This window comes from Phasianus colchicus, chromosome 24, assembly GCF_987193195.1.
Source record: "Phasianus colchicus chromosome 24, bPhaCol1.hap1.1, whole genome shotgun sequence".
Taxonomy (NCBI): domain Eukaryota; kingdom Metazoa; phylum Chordata; class Aves; order Galliformes; family Phasianidae; genus Phasianus; species Phasianus colchicus.
Window position 1 is genome coordinate 482,486 of NC_143459.1, and position 16,314 is coordinate 498,799.

Sequence of the window (16,314 nt, forward strand, 5' to 3'; positions counted from 1 at the left end):
GTGGAAGAAGGACAGGGAGAGGTGCAAGGAGGTTTTGTTCTTGGTGCTGACTCCAGCCTGCTGCTTGCTGCTGGGAAAGGCGTGCTTGGCTCCAAGGGAGGATGTATGGTGGAGAGCCAGCAGCTGGCAGGTTTGGGATCCCCAGGATGCCCAGCAACAAAGGGCAACAGCCCAAGCAAGAGCTGGGGTGATTTGTTTTTAAACTGCATCCACTTACGTCCTGTCCCGCTGCATCTGCCATATGTCTCCCCGTTTCCTTTAGGGTCCCCCGAAAGGTGTTCTCCGTTTTGCAGTTTTGCCTGATTTTCTCATCTCCTCGGGGCGTTGCAGCATTGAGAGGAAGGTCTTCCCTCTCTCCTTCCCTCTGCAAAATCATTGCAATTGCTGAGCGCCCCCTCGTGTTGTGACACACACCATGTCTAGTTGCATCACGAGTTAGAAAGCGACTTCTTTTTCCTCTCTTCCTGAATTTCCCTGTTTTCCCTCTGCTTTGGGGAAAGTCCTTCTGTTGCGGACGTCACCCCTTGCAGAGCTGTGACTGCAGTGCCCAAGCTGCAGGAGCAGAAGCATTTCAGGTGCCAAAATGGTTTACTTTCCTCGTTGCGGTGGAATGGGGTACACAGAGAAGGAGGACTTCCATTCTCGGGGTGGATGTGCACATGGGAAGGCGCGCAGGGTGGGCTCTGTCTTGGCCAGTTCAGCCAGCAGCTGTATCCAAGTGGCAAAAGCAATGCCCTCTGTCCCATGCCACCTTTGCACAAACTGGGACCAACTCAGCCATGCAGACAGAGCTCTCAGGGTAACAAGCAGCCCTACGGATCTCCATGTGCAGGGTTGTTAAGCATTATTGGTTTTTCACATTGGCATCCAAAGTTTGAGGCACTGCGTGCTGCCAAGATAGCTGGCTGCTCCACTTGGAGCTGTGTACACCGAAGCTCTTTTCCCGTGTTTCTACAGAAATATACACAGCTTGAGGTATAAGCAAGAGGAGCTGGAAGGGTTAGCTTGGCTCCCGAGCTACATCAGCAGCAGAATAAATGAGGCGTGGTGGGAAGGGTCCTGTGACTGGTGTGCTGTGTGTGATGGATGGCTCTGGGCCCTCCAGGACAGATGAGCAGGACAGGTGAGATGGAGTGGCGTTGCTGTATGTAGCGGTGGGCTGGGCTGGACGGAGCTTATAGTTGGCAGTGACACGGTTGAGACACTCTGGGTCTGGATTAAGGGACAAGTGGATGTCAGTGTGGGAGTCTAGTATAAGCCACCCGGCTAGGACAATGATACCAATGAATTATTCTTCAAGGAATTAAGGGATATCTCTGGAACAGCCTCACTTGCCCTGATGGGTGACCAGCTTCCCAGACGGTAAGGAGGGGTACCACACAGCCAAAAAGCAGGGCTGGGAAATCCCTAAAGCATGTTGATGATAACTTCTTGGCACATGCACTGAGTGCCAGGTGGGAAAGGTGCTGCCTTAAATTTGTTGCTTGTAATCTGAAGGGGTCTAGCAGGTGAAGTGGCAGCAGGTGGCCGTCTTGGCTACAATGATCATGAAGCAGCCCAGTTAAGCTGAAGAACGCTGCAGTCCTCGTAATTCATGTTCTTAGGGAGCCTGGTGCTAAATGATGTGCAGATGATCCGATTCGGGGTCAGGGCTCTGTACGCAGAAGAGCAGCTCCCTCGCTGCGATCTGTTGAGAGTCAGTCCCCAGCACTGAGGATGCACCAACAGCCCCAGCATAGACTGAAACTGCAAGCAGACAATCCTGCTAAAGCATGTGAAGTGCGAAGCTGAAGGGAGAGCTCATTGTGGTTCTACCTCCTGCTCACATTCCTCACGTGATGAAGTGCAAAACCAAGCAAAATAAGAAGGAATTCATTGGGTATTTTATGTACCTTACTACCATCAATCAAATGTGGCAGTAGAAAGAGCAGATGTTTTACTGTTAAGAACTGATGTCGGGTACTCTCCCCTGCACTCCCCTTTCCCTAAATGTTCCTTAAAACGAAGGGCAAAGAAGATCTGTTCTCATCCTCTGCCCCCTTCCTTCCACCCAGCTCGCCTGAAATCACCTTTAAGCGCTCGTGTAGATTTCCAATGTGCTCCTTCTTGTCTTTCTGTCTTCTTCTTAAACCCCCCTTTCCTCCTGGCAACGTTCGGGGTGCGTTTGAACACTGGTTCCAGCTCCAGGGCCTAAAGCCACAGCCATAGCACAAGAGGCCAGCACCAGCCCTGGGGCTTAAAGCTACATCCACAGCCAGAAAGACTGGCACGGGCAATGAGGCCTAAAGCCAAAGCCTGAGAGGCCAGCACCGACCCCAAGGCCTTAAGCCACAGCCAGGGATGCTGACACTGGCCATGGGGCTTAAAGCCACAGCCACAGCCAGACAGGCCAGTACCAGCCCTAGGACTAAAGCCACAGCCACAGTTAGAGAGGCTGGCACTTGCCACGGGGCCTAAAGCCCCAGCCCCAGCCCATGAGGCTGGCACTGGCCCTGGGGCACAAAGCCACAGCCCAGGAGGCCAGCTTTGGCCCCAAGGCCTAAAGCCACAGTCAGAGGCCAGCACCGGCCCTGGGACATACAGATGTGCATTCCTATTGGTTCTTACTAGTTCCCTGGGACTCCATTGACCGCGATGAGGCCATATTGGTCTTTACTGGTTATTATTTGGCTGCACAAGAGTCATCTTCACTTCTCCATTATTTTTACTTCAAATAACCCCATTACCATTCTGTCTTCTTCTTAAATCCCCTTTTCCTCCCAGTGATGTTCAGGATGCTTTTGATCCAACCTTGCCGAAATCTTTGCTTGATTCTATTTTTTTCCCCTCCTTTTATCATTACGAAAACAAAGAAACAAATAAAGAGGATTTCCCCCCAGCCACACATACCCGTTTCCCACCAGCCCAGGCAGCTGGAGAGCCCAGAGCTCCAGCAATGACACCTGCAAAGAAATCTGCTTCTTCCCATCTCGTTCCTGTCTCTTCCAAATATTTGGAGCAGCATTCAAACATATGTTTGGTGATTGGTAGGACCTGACTTTTGGTGGATGACTGCAACGCTGCCTTGGCTTCCTTGCTCTTTGCACTGCTCGCCAGTGCCTATGGAGAAGTTCTGAGTTGTGATCTTCAGTGATGGCAGCGAGTCTCAGTGCTGGTGGAGCGCTGGCCCACTGTGGTGCCCAGCAAAGTATTCACCAGCTCTGTTCGATGACTCCCCAGGCAAGTGAAGTTCCTCACCCTGACCATCAAGTGGGAGAATAAAGCCTTGACCGTGCTTGCAGCAGTGGGGCTGATTCCTCAACCCCCTAAGCCTGCTGCAAAAGGAGGTGGGTAGCTGCTATCCAGCTATCAAGCTGGCATGGGGAAAAAGGATTGGGAGGACACAGAGCAGGGCTCACGGTCATGAGATTGGAGTGCCTTATGAAGGCACAACAGGCTGGGTCTATCTTGCTTACTCATGGGGATGGCCCAGCTGGCATCTTTAGGGCCCCACTTGAGTGCTGGGTGTAGAAACATTACTGCTTCCTGGGGCTTTAGTGGGAAGAACTGCACTCTTCCATGCTCAAAAAAGGCATGTCCAGAGTGCTTCCAGCCCAGAGATGCGCATGTAAATAAATCCAGAGTAAGGAGAGCAGGTTTGGAGGAATCCAGGGAGGCAGACTGCTGCAAGGCAGCCGATCACACTTCTCACATACTCTGCGTGTCACTTGTCTTCCTCTTCTTCCGCGCCTTCCCCGGATGGAGAAGATTTGTTATGACTGCAGGATAGGCTAAGTCATCTTCAGTGGGATCAAAGACAGAGAGAGCTAAGGAAGGCTCCTCTCGGGAAAAACAACACTGCACTGCAATAGTGACAAGGTAGGTTAGTTAATAGCAATCTCCTCAAGTGTGGAGAAGGAGGCAGAAGATGGATAATAGCTTGTTTATGAAATGATTTAGTGGCAGAACTGGTACTTTTACCAGATGCATTTTGTTGCTAGATTTGTGACCCCATTTCAAGACAGTTCTGTCTATGACCAGGTTTTGCTGTAGAAACTTTGAGGTTGCTGCTACCCGGAGATGGAGGTTGGTCCAATGCTGGAGATGGAAAGAGTTTTAGAAACGTGTTTAGAAAACACACGCTTATAGCGTGGTGTAGCACAAGTGCTAAGTCACGGCCTGAACCAGTGATGGAGAACCTGGGGGAAGGCAGGGTCAACCCAGGGGAGCTCAGCAGCATGCAATGCACCTGAGTGACAGGAGGGGGTAGAGCCAGGGTCCATCCCTTCCCAGACCTCAGTTAAGGGTTGGCAGTGGAGATGAGGGTATCCCTTGCTGGACATCCCTGCCTATCTGAGGCCTTCTGAAAGTGAGCAGCTGTCATGGTTTTATGATTTTTGTTGTCAGTATCCCACATCATAACAGCATGTAAGGCATGGGGAATTAAAGAGCTAATACTCCAGTAAGGGCACTGATGGAGACAGCTGCCTGGCACCTATATGCAGTGCTGTATGATTTGAATATTGACAGATGGAGTAGCCAACTTTACGAACAACATGATGTTCAAACCGGGTTCCAGGCTCTCTTCTCAGTTCTTTACACATTTTTGGAATGCCGAGTTAGTGATCACGTTCACGCTCATGTTATCAACCTCCCTGAATGTATTCTTCTCTATTCATGTTACGTGGAAGAAGTGTTCTCCAAAACCAGAGAACATTGACTGGCACGTTGAGAATATGGAGAGGTTGATGTGTGGGGACCTGCAGCGTCATGGGATTTCACTCTTGAACACCTGTGGGATCCCTTGCTTAAAACTAAGCAAGTATTTAAGTCAGGGACGGTGCAGCGTGGAGAGATTTGATGAGGTACAACTTATTTGGGGCTTGGCTTGTGCTAACCGAGCTCTATGTAATACTATTCTGGAAAGTTTCCGAGCTGAGGTTCAAGCCAAAGGGGGAAGTCTCCAAATCAAGCCTGATCAGTCACAGGAGGTACCATTTTTGATGTCAGTTGCCCCTCTGGAGGGACAGAAATGGAAATGGGTGTCCTCGCATCCAGAACAGAAAGAAGACACAGAGGAAGTAGAGGAAGATCCTGGCCAGGGGCCGTCCCCAAAACCACCATCACTGAGAAAGGCAATGGAAAAAACTAAGAGATGTGGAGAGGAGAGTAAGGAGGAGGAAGTCACTGTTACCACTACTCGTCAAACTCTGAAGATGACTGAAATCCAAGGCTCAAGAAAGGAGTTTATTTTACATGGTGCCCTGTTGTAGTGAGGGTCTGGCGCCCGGAAGATATCGCGTTGTACGGGAAGACAGGGTCCCCCTCCCGATAGCCAATAGCGTTCAGTGCCCAGGTTATATAAGGCTGTTTCTCCCGCCAATAAACGCCATTTGCCGTCCACCACATTGGTGTCCGCGAGCCGATGGACCGAGCGACCTGGGATTGGTCGCCGTGCCGTTCCCGAACCAGGTCGCCACGCCTACGATAGGCAACAAGTGGTGCCGAAACCCGGGATTCGCCTGGACGGGTGAACGGCGGCCGGAGCGGCAGGACCAGCCCGGCGGGGAGGACGCTCCCGGACCAACAAGGAGGATGGAAGTCCTTGTGAAGGTCGTATCGCAGTTAGATAAGCAGTGGGGCATCGATTGTAAGCCCAAAGATTTTACTCTCGCTATTGCGAGGCTTTTGCGAATTGGGGTCATTGACCAGCCGGTGGATATTCTCCACCCCGAAGTGTGGGATAAATGCACTAAAGCGTTAACTGAGGAGACGATGTCCTCGGGCTGTGGGAGAAGCCTAGAGTCGTGGGGGAGGGTCGCGCGGTCCCTGCGCAGGGCCATGCGGGAGCGGGAGAGCTGGAGGGCGGCAGAGAGCCGTTTGTTGGCCACCCCGGGACTGGGAGTCGGGGCGGCCACGCGGACTTTGCACCCCTCTGATGATGACGATTACATGTCCTCTCAATCGAACCCCGACCCGCCCACGGAGGGACAGAAACGTGCTAAATCCTTCTGGGGTGGGTTAATCGAGGAGGCCAGGGCTGCCGCGGAGAAATCGGAGCCCGAGGAAATTTGGGCTCGACCGCCCCCCTATGCGCCCCAAGATGGCGCCGAGCCAGGAGAGGGAGGGCGGGGGGAGGACGCCCTTGGCGGGAACATCGAGGAGGTGTTAGATAAAGGCGGTGGGAGCGACCGGGAAGGTGAGGGGAGCGTGAGTGAAGGGTGGAAAGCCAATCAGAGCGGCCGTCTGAAGAAAAGCCGCTGTGGGGCGAACATCCCGCCGAGCAGAGGGCGGGACGAACCAAGAGGGAGGGAACGGCCTGCCCGCAAGGGAGGCGGGCGGGGCCGGAGCCTAACAAAAAGGTACGGGAAACCGGAAGTGGCCGCTCAGTCGGGCTCTGACTCCGGGTCAGACACTAGCTGGGACGAGTGGTTCGCAATTGACTTAAACTCGGAGGAGGAGGGAATGAATACGAACAGAGTTAAGAGCCGAAATAGTCCCATCCAAATTAAAGAGAAACCGCGAGAGGGAGAAATCCCTCTTACAGACTGGATTAAAAAAAAAAAAAAAAAAAAAAAAAAAGATTGCATGTGCTGACTGGGCCCCATCGGCCGCACTAGTGTTCCTGGTCCAAGTGATGGATGAGGGACAGAGGGTCCACTCGCCGATAAACCCTAGGGATATACAAGCAATTGTTAAGGCAATTGCAGATAAAGGGCTTAACTCAGCTATGGTCTCCACCCTTATAGATGGTGTTTTTGGGGGAGACAATATGCTCCCATTTGACATAAAACAAACCTGTAGACTAATTTTTGACGGAGCAGGGATGATTGTTTTTAAACAAGAATGGGAAGATAACTGTGCAAGACAACTAGCTCAAGTAACTGGGGCGGATCACCCGCTACATGGTTCCAGCCTGCAGCGGCTGATGGGTACAGACCCAACAATGATTACCCCCCAAGCACAGGCCCTGGGCCTCCAGGCCCATGAAGTTATGACAATTACTTGTGCAGCCAGGGATGCTATTTGCACAGCCTCTAAAGTTATTGTTAAGCCATTGCCATGGTCCACCATAAGACAAAATGGAAGTGAGAGCTTTACACAATTTGTAAATTGCCTCCAGGCAGCAGTCGACTCCTCGACCCTGCCTGCGGAAGCGAAAGGCCCGGTTGCCACCAAGGCGGCCCACAAGACCGCGCCGGCCACAGGCGGCGTGACCAGCCGGCATGGTGGTGCTGCACAAGATCCGCCGCTACCGGAAATCCATGGAGCTGCTGATCCGCAAGCTGCCCTTCCAGCGCCTGGTGTGCGAGATCACGCAGGACTTCAAGACCGACCTGCGCTTCCAGAGCCCAGCTGTAGGTGAGCGAGGCCTACCTGGTGAGGCTCTTTGAGGACATCCAGCTTACCTGGCACATCCATGGGGAGTGCACCTGAGGCCACAGCCCATTCGCTTTTTTCTTCCGATTAACATCATGTTGGTAGAGCACCAACAACTGTTATAAGAATGTTCTTGTTCAGAGCACCTTATGTTTTCTATTTGAGTTTTCTATTGAAGATTGTTCTATTTGAGTTTTCTATTGAAGATTGTTATATATTGTTATATTTTACCTAATTTAATTGTGCATAGGGAGGGGGGATATGTTGTAGTGAGGGTCTGGCGCCCGGAAGATATCGCGTTGTACGGGAAGACAGGGTCCCCCTCCCGATAGCCAATAGCGTTCAGTGCCCAGGTTATATAAGGCTGTTTCTCCCGCCAATAAACGCCATTTGCCGTCCACCACATTGGTGTCCGCGAGCCGATGGACCGAGCGACCTGGGATTGGTCGCCGTGCCGTTCCCGAACCAGGTCGCCACGCCTACGATAGGCAACAGTGCCCAAACAAAACTATTGTCACCTGCTTGCTTCGGTGCTGGGACAACGGGGCCAGTAGTGTGTTTCTAGATGGTAATGAAGCTCACCAACTAGGAAGCATTGCCAGAGACTCAGCTACTGTCAGAGGGATTAGTAGATGTTTGGACAGAGTTGCCACCCTGGGAACGAGTGTTATCAGCCTTGAGGGAAAGATAGCCCTTCAAGGGTGATCTGAAGCCTGAGATGAAAAAGTGGAATACTGTCGAAAAAGGTATTCAGTCTTTGAGGGAAACAGCCGTGGTGGAAATGTTGTATGAAAAGCACTGGTCACATACTTACAGACATAACATACACATATTCAAAGTTCCACAAAAATGGGCTGGAATTCTAAGAAATTATTAACATATTGTTCCACCCTCTTGAGCATGCGTCCTAAAAATGTGGTAGGATCTCCAGCGGATGAAGGCCAGTAGTCTACTGTCGGAGAAAAGACCACGGGAGACAAGTCTCATGCTATCATGATCAACAGGTCTCAACTTTATTAAGTATATCGTGGCTATTTATACATGAAATAATTAGCTCATACATATTGCAAAAGCGAAGCTCATGATTGGAAATTCCTCTAATACCCGTGAAGTGGCATTTGTCTGCTTTATTGTTAAGCACTTCTCTATTTATACATGTTAACAGAGCATTCTGCAAAACACTCCTTAACCGTTCACACAGGTGCTTAGCCAATCAGAGCTGTGAGATGTTCCTTCTTCTTCTGAAGGTGTCCTTGGTTCTCATGCTGCTTATCTTGCTCCGCAGCTGCTGCTCTGTGCAGCCCCCCGACTCCAGAGCTGCTACTCTGAACAGTTTTTCCTTACGTTCCCAGTCTACCTCACTGTGAACTTCCAACCTCTTAAGGGACAGTGACCCCCAAGTCCTTCTCCGCAGGGCTGCTCTCAAGGAGATCTTCCCCTGATTTGTATAAATACCCAGGATGGCCCCGGACCCAGCACCCTGCACTTGGCCTTCTTGAACCTCACTGTGTCTTCATGGGCGTGAATCCACTCCAGTTCTGTGAAAAGGCTGTCCTCACATTATGGAAAGGCTGTTCTCATGATTCAGGAGACAGCTAGAGATGGAGAATGGACGCATGGCACCTTATCTCTGACCAGCAAGGAAACCAGGAGAACGGAATGCAGACACTGCCAACTTCCAGCAGTTCAAATCTACTTCAAGACTCACTGCAAAGTCACAGCTAGAACAAGTATCACCTCAGTGTATCCAAGAGAAAGAACAGCAAAGGGATTTTTGTTTGATTGTTTTATGCTGGGTGTTAAATTGGTTGGTTTTGGGTTTTGTTTTTGTTTTTTGTTTTGAAGGAGCTCATCCGCAGCGGAGTTGGTTCCAGTTTGTGCAAAGGCGGCATGGGACACAGGGCATTGCTTTCTGCCAGCTGCATACAGATGCAGCGGGACAGGACGTAAGTGGATGCAGTTTAAAAACAAATCACCCCAGCTCTTGCTTGGGCTGTTGCCCTTTGTTGCTGGGCATCCTGGGGATCCCAAACCTGCCAGCTGCTGGCTCTCCACCATACATCCTCCCTTGGAGCCAAGCACGCCTTTCCCAGCAGCAAGCAGCAGGCTGGAGTCAGCACCAAGAACAAAACCTCCTTGCACCTCTCCCTGTCCTTCTTCCACACGCTGTCTCTTAGTTTCAGAAAGCAGGGCCAGACCCCAGTGAAACAAAAGCTCTGGGACAAAACTGCTGCTTTATTCTCCTCCTCCCCTTTCCTCGTCTACACCCCACAGAAAGGCCATCTGCCAAGCAAGGGGTGCAATTATCAGGTGTATGAGGGGCAGAGCAAACCAAGCTTAACTTCAAGGCTTGTTTCTTCCACATTACTGCCCCGACGTCTGATACAATCATATAATCATGGAATCATATAAAGGCCTGGGTTGAAAAGGACCACAGTGCTCATCTACTTTCAACCCGCCTGCTACTTGTAGGGTCACCAACCAGGCTACCACTAGCCCAGGCTGCCCAGAGCCACCTCCAGCCTGGCCTTGAATGCTTCTGGGGATGGGGCATCCACAACCTCCTTGGGCAGCCTGCTCCAGTGCTCCACCACCCTCTGTGTGAAAAAACTTCCTCCTAATATCTAGCCTAATCCTCCCCTGTCTCGGTCTAAAACCACTCCTCCATGTCCTATCACTATCCACCCTCGTAAACAGCCGTTTATCCAAGAAAAAGAACAGCGTAGGGTTTTTTGTTTGTTTGATTGTTTTATTGTGGGTGTTTAATTGGTTGGTTTTGGTTTTGGTTTTGGTTTGAAGGAGCTCATCCACATCCTGCACACGCTCCACCTGAACATCAAGTGGAGCAGGGGCTGGTCTTGCAGACGGAGTAATGCAGGAATTCTGTCAGGAACTTGAGGTGTATCTAGTTCATCATCTGAAACCTCTGCAACCAGACTGGAAGGGACCAGTCCTCCCATGCCATCTGTCAGCTCTCCCTGAACCAGCCATCCTCATCCACATCTCCAAAGACGTTAACGTATTGTCCGGTGCTCGGAGGAAGCTCGCTTTCTGGGTCCTCATCAGGACCCTCAACAGGGTTGTAGCTATGGCGAGCTAAGAATCTTCAAATTATTGGTGATACTTGTCCTGGAGAGTGCAGGATGAAGGACAAAAGCTCTGCTGCTGATTCTCCGCTCTCACTTTCAGGGCCGTTTGCTGACCCATGGACCTCTTTCGCGGCTCTGAGTTCACGCTCCAGGCCTTCCAGATGACTTTGAAGACCTTTGGCCTCTTGGATGGCAGAATGGAATGGACCGGAACTATTGCTGAGATTCTTGTTTGACGGGGCAAGAGTCTCCTTTGTTGCCTCTCCCAGCTCCATTCTGCCCTCACCTCCTAGTTGGTCTCAGGATGAGCTGGCTCTGCTGCTTTCTCTTCTCTCTTGCACACTCTGTGAGAAGGAGTTTCAGAAAGCACTACTCACTGACAGGAAATAAGCGGAAACTTGAAAGACTTGGCAACGTAAGTCCTGGCAGTGTACTGCCAGCAGCTGATTTGGCCGTCCAGGATCCTGGCACTACAAATGCTTCGTTGCCAAATGCAGCAATCAGGTGTTTTGGGGAAAAGCCAACTCACGGGTATTTTTTGCACATCCATATCACAGCACCACAGGCCAGCACCAGCGCAGACAGCAGCACAGCTGAGAACATCACCATGGCTGCGATGTGGCGCTTCCGCACAGATTTGTGAACAGCAGCCTCTGTGCTTTTCCCGGCATTCATCCCTGGAAGAAACGAGACAATGTCCCACGTTACCTTCACCTGCGCTACAGATGATCTCTCAGTGTGCTTCACGGACCCAAGAGAGCTTCACTAGCGGGTGCCTCTGCCTCTGGTGCCTAAGCACCAGGGGACAAGTAGGATCGCTTCCACCTCTCGTTGGGTAGGGAGAGGCTGCACAGGCACTACCCGTGTCTTCCTCTGGGCCGAGGGCTGTGCCCTGGGATCTGCGCTTTGTCTGTGGGGAGCACTGCAGAGCAGAATCCCTCACGCTTTCCCCAGCGCGCGTGTCCTGAGCTCTCCCGCAGGACACCCCCCGGGCTCAAGGTCGGGCGGCAGCCAGCGCAGGGCACAGCCGGAGCCAGCCCAGGGGAGAAACACTCCTGCAGGCTCCTGCCACACAGGACCCCGCTCATCGCCCTCGGGTGGCTTTGTTGCAAAAGGGCAAAGCTCACAACTCTCTGGGAACTGCGAGTGGTGGGAGCTGAGCAGCGTCACAGAGGTCTGCAAGTACCTTCTCTGGCACGCCGCTGGAACAACTCTCCACACCCCACTGAGGCCAGCCATTTTCAGAGAGCCATCCCTGGCTTCTTTTACACGTGCTCTGTGCTCACACGCCCAGGTTTGGCTGCTGACCTGGTGTGCAAGGGCAGGCAGCAAGAGCCTGCAGGCACACAGCGACTCTGGTTAGTGACGCTGGATGAGCGCGGGACAGAAATTACCTGGCATGCCAGTTGTTGGCGCTGCCTGCGTTCCACTGTCCGAGACCGGCAGTGTGGGATGGCTGCCTTCCTGCAGTGCATCCTGCTCAGTTTCTTGGTCAGTTCCTTTAGAAGGAAAGCAGGACAGTAAGCTTGGACGTGATGTGCTCTCATCGGGAACTGAGCTACTCCAATCCCGAGCTCAGGCAAAGTCTGCTGGTCCCAGCCCCCCGCATCCACTGTCACCCCCTCCGTTGCCCAAGGGCATTTGGGCCCTCCCAGGAACTGGAGGGTGCCGACCCTCTCATGCCTCCTCAGGAATCAGCTCCTACGCAAGGCCCTCACACCCTGTGCTGTGAGCGTCACCACCCATCACGTTCCACCCACCACAGCCAGCTATCTGCAGGCTGAAATTCAAGCTCCAGCACAAGCACCTTCAGAATCAGCGTCTCCAGCTCATTTCCAGCATTAGCAAAGGCAGCCATCCCTGATCGGGATGCTCCTCCTGCCTTCAACTTGCTCAGCTGCACAGAGGGCTTTGTATGAACAGAAGCACGGCACTCGCCATCTGTGTGCCATCTGGGTGCCAGCGTCTGCACAAAGCAGCTCTGACAAGTAATGGTCGTGCTGGGGGAGCAGCTGCCGCTGGGTCTCGGCTGGATGCAGAGTGGCAGCAGACCATCTCTGGTGCTCGACAGTGCCTGCAAGGCGTTACATGGAACACCACCGCAGCACGGCTCTGCGCGATCCCTTCCTGCTGTGCAGGCTACGGCTTGTCCACACATGAACGTCAGACCTCAGCTTCCCAGGTCTCACGGTGAACACACTGACGTATACCTACCACGCGCTGCCTTCTCCATTTCCTTCAGCAGATCCTTTAGGAGACGGGATGAGCCCGGGGAGTATCTTCCTCTTCTGGGTTCATCCTTTCCTCTTTCCGGACCTGTACAGAATGTACGAAGTCAAATATCACGTGCATGAAGTTTTGGAGACCAGCGGTGAGTCAGCGGAGTCAGTAAAGACAAACTACTCACCGCTGGGATTCCAGCTGGGCTCCAGCGCGGGAGGAAACGAACGACCGGGCAAAGACATCCATGGGGGCACTTCTGCAACCAGAGACCCGTGAAAAGTTTCACTCATACACTACAGCATCACTGAGTAGCAGAGCATATGGGGGATCGTGCCATGAAACGGCACTGAAATGGGCAATGAAAGCTCTCGCAGGAATTACAAAGCCATGACTTACCCATGCCATCCTCCAGAGTTTCGGGCCCAGAGCTCAGAGCGGATCCTGGATCGCCTGCTCCAGTCACATCTGCAAACAAACGCAGGACAGAACAACTCCCATTAAACATCCTTCCAGGCAGAATGACACAGGATGCAATTAATGCCGGGAATTCCTTAGCAACACTATTCTCTCCCTTCCGCACAGGAGCACCTTGGAAACAGTTCCTGGCTGCCTGCAGGAGTACCACCGTCATACACAACTAACCCCGTGCAGAACTGCCCAGAGGAACGCCCTCCTGGAGCTCACCCCAGCTCTAACCTCAACCGCACGGACTGGATTAAACCTAGGCTTTGGTATGTCACTGCCTTGCTGAACTATCCCAGCCAAATATCATCTAATAGCAAGGAAATGAAACCTGGTGACTTACCTCCAGCATCCCCCTCAGATTCATAGACAGGATCCTCTTCTGTTGATTCACCAGCAGGGCCTGCAGGCACAAGTGTGATCAGACACAGGTGAGGAGAGCTTCCAGCACGTGTGGGGGCCTCCTTTTCCCTGAGTGACCTGTAGGCTCTGGCGGTGGGCCAGGGAATGCCACGGCCCAAATACAAAGCTCTGGGCTCTCTCAGCTGAGGAGGGGCAGCGGTAACCTTCCCACTGAAATGTGGCAGCTCTCCAAGTAAAGAAATACTCACAGCTCCACTGTGCATGCCCTTCAAGGCACAAACAGGCACGGAAGATCTTGAGAGGATCTTAAGTAAAACTGCACCCAAGTAAACTAGGAGAGCGTGAACGTTTCTGCCTCCAAGTTAACAGACACAACTTACCTCTGGGTTGCCCCACAGGCACAGCCACAAAATCCGGACCCAAACGATCATTTGCAAAGGGAGCACCAAGCGCATCATCTAGAATCAAGAACAGACGAGAGCAATTCCCATTGCATGGTGTGATCTCCTTCTCCCTCAGTCACTGGATGTGGGTCGTGGAACGGCACGGGAGAAGGACTCAGGTCTCCAAAGTTGCAGAGTGGCCAGGATTGACCTGTAGGCTGGCACTGGCAGCGTACACAGTACTCTCCCCAAGCCGTGTGCCACATCCCTCACGGACCGCAGGGAAGAAGATGCAGCCCCCCGGGGCTTTCTTCCTGGGAGGCCGCTAATGACCAGGAAGGTCACGCTGAAGCACTGGAGGAAAGCACGCCTGTCTCCTCCTCTGGGCTGTGGGCCGGGGCTCCGTGCTGGAAACTGGCATTCATCTATGGTACCAGGAGTACCGCGAGCCTGGAGCAGAAATGCTCACGCTTTTCCCAGCACACATCGTTTGAGCTCTCCCCAGGACATCTCCCAGGATGAAGGCTGTGCTCCAGCCAGCAAGCAGCAGAGCCACAGCCCGGCATGGCTGGAGCCGGCTCAGGGGAGCAGCGCTGCCACAGGCTCCGCTCGGCTCCTGCGGTGCTGCCCATCACCCCCTGCCCAACACCACCCCCGTGGAAGGCAGGCCCCAGGGAAGTGTGGCACAGGGCCGTGGGGACGCAGCCTGACTTCTTGCCGCCAGTGCTGCTCAGTTTGGGTCCCATTTCTGCCCACCCACCTGCTCCCGGTGCTCGCCACGGAGCAGCACAGGTCTCCCGGAAACACATGGCCATCAGTAGGAGGAAGAGGACAAGGCGGGCAGGGGCCATGGCCCCCCACACTCGCACCATGCTTCCAACACCACCGCTGCAGCCACAGTGAGTGTCGCACAGAGCGAAGCCTGCGGCACAGCACAGCACAGTCAGAGGACGGGGCATTGTGACCTCACGGCTCCGAGATTCCGGGTGGCGGCTCCCCGCGGGCTGCCGCTCTTGTGATGCACTGCACCAGGGTGCTTACGTCATGGAAACGCAGACTCATAGAATGCCTTGGGTTGGAAGGGACAGTAAAGAGCTTAGAACCCCAGCCCCACTGCCGTGGGCAGGGATGCCACCCACGCGGTCATGCGGCCCAGAGCCCCATCCACCTCCAGGGATGGAGCAGCCACAGCTTCGCCTGGCAGACTTTCATAGTGCTTCAGCTACCCCAAGAGGGAAATATTTACAGCTCTGTGCTCCCACAACACCTCAGGCCATTGAGGACGAGATGCAATGTGGAAATGGGGTCTGGATCAAGGGCGCTATTGCACAGGCTATCCATGCATGCGAAACGTGCTGCAATTAAGCAAGCCGAGCAAAGAAAGCCTCTCCGGTATGGAGGGTGATGGCTGAAATACAAACATGGGGAAGCTGACCTTCCCACAAACCTGCCAAGTCAAGTGTCACCTGCTTACATTTTTGTTGATAGATCTCCAGTTTCATCTGCTTTCCTTCAGTTTGCCAGTACCTCGGCTAAGGACATCCCCTTTCCTGCACCAACTGTATTTCCCACGTAGCGTAGCGCGCTTCCAAGCCTGAATTTAATCGCAGAAATTGAAGGCTTGCTGGCTGGCACCTCCCATCCCCAAAGTCCCAGTGAACTCACCCACTGCTGGCAACTGGACGCTCGGTGGCGAGAGGACCATCACCTATAGGTCCCACCTGGCTCTCCAGAAACTGCTGCACTTTTGGATGCGGAGCAACAAACACAGCGTCCATACAACTCCGCCACTGCATCAGACCCTGCCACTCTCCCTACGACCAGGCAAAGTGCACAAGGCAAGCTGAACTGCTGAACCAGGCCCCACACAGGGCTTGTGCTTACGTATTTGTAATCAAAATACAGCATGCATTTTTTCATTCCTCTTGTCTAGTTACCTCGTGACAATAAGCCCTGTTTAGTGCTTATTTCTTATCTTTGTATTATTCCTTGAGTAATAGCTTCCAGCATGTGCACCCACGCAGAGAGGAGTTATTGAGTGAGGTGGTCAGAAGGGCAGCAGCTCCTGGCTGGCCACGTGCACGGGCTTCTCAGCCACATATGCCAGCGAGGTGTGGGCACAGCCGGTAGAACAGCTCCTGGTGGTAATTCTTGGTCACAGAGCACTGCAGTGCCCGGAACAAAGCCAGCAGCCCGTCCCTACAGAGACCCCTGTCAGGTGGGGCTGGGGCTGCAGCAGCCCCGCCTCTTCCCAGTCTTAGCAAACGGCAAGTCAGTCCAACAGCTCTGCTTTGAGTAGAACCGGAATTTATCTCAGGCACGAGGTCCTGAAATCTGGAAAACCCCGATGTTTCCAGGTGCAGGTAGTACAGGCAAGCATAGACATCAGATGGCCATCACTACTCTGGGGGAGGTGCTGTGTTTTTCTAAGACTT

General features: G+C 52.9%; 1 protein-coding gene across 2 annotated transcripts; it reads right to left on the minus strand.

The window, feature by feature from the left end:
- Positions 1–8,341: 8,341 nt before the first annotated feature.
- On the minus strand, positions 8,342–15,680 carry LOC149915086 (uncharacterized). Of its 2 annotated transcripts, XM_090124141.1 has the most exons (11): positions 15,545–15,680; positions 15,354–15,473; positions 14,640–14,801; positions 13,877–13,954; positions 13,477–13,536; positions 13,068–13,136; positions 12,856–12,927; positions 12,663–12,764; positions 11,843–11,947; positions 10,978–11,125; positions 8,342–10,792 (listed from the first exon to the last, which is right to left on the minus strand). In XM_090124141.1, exons 2-11 carry the CDS (start codon positions 15,379–15,381, stop codon positions 10,738–10,740), a joined length of 879 nt encoding a protein of 292 aa, XP_089980267.1. In that variant the 5' UTR covers positions 15,382–15,473; positions 15,545–15,680; the 3' UTR covers positions 8,342–10,737. The 2 variants fall into 2 exon arrangements, with proteins under 2 accessions (XP_089980267.1, XP_089980268.1); XM_090124142.1 differs by lacking the exon at positions 14,640–14,801 and having other exon boundaries at positions 8,343–10,792.
- Positions 15,681–16,314: the final 634 nt, after the last annotated feature.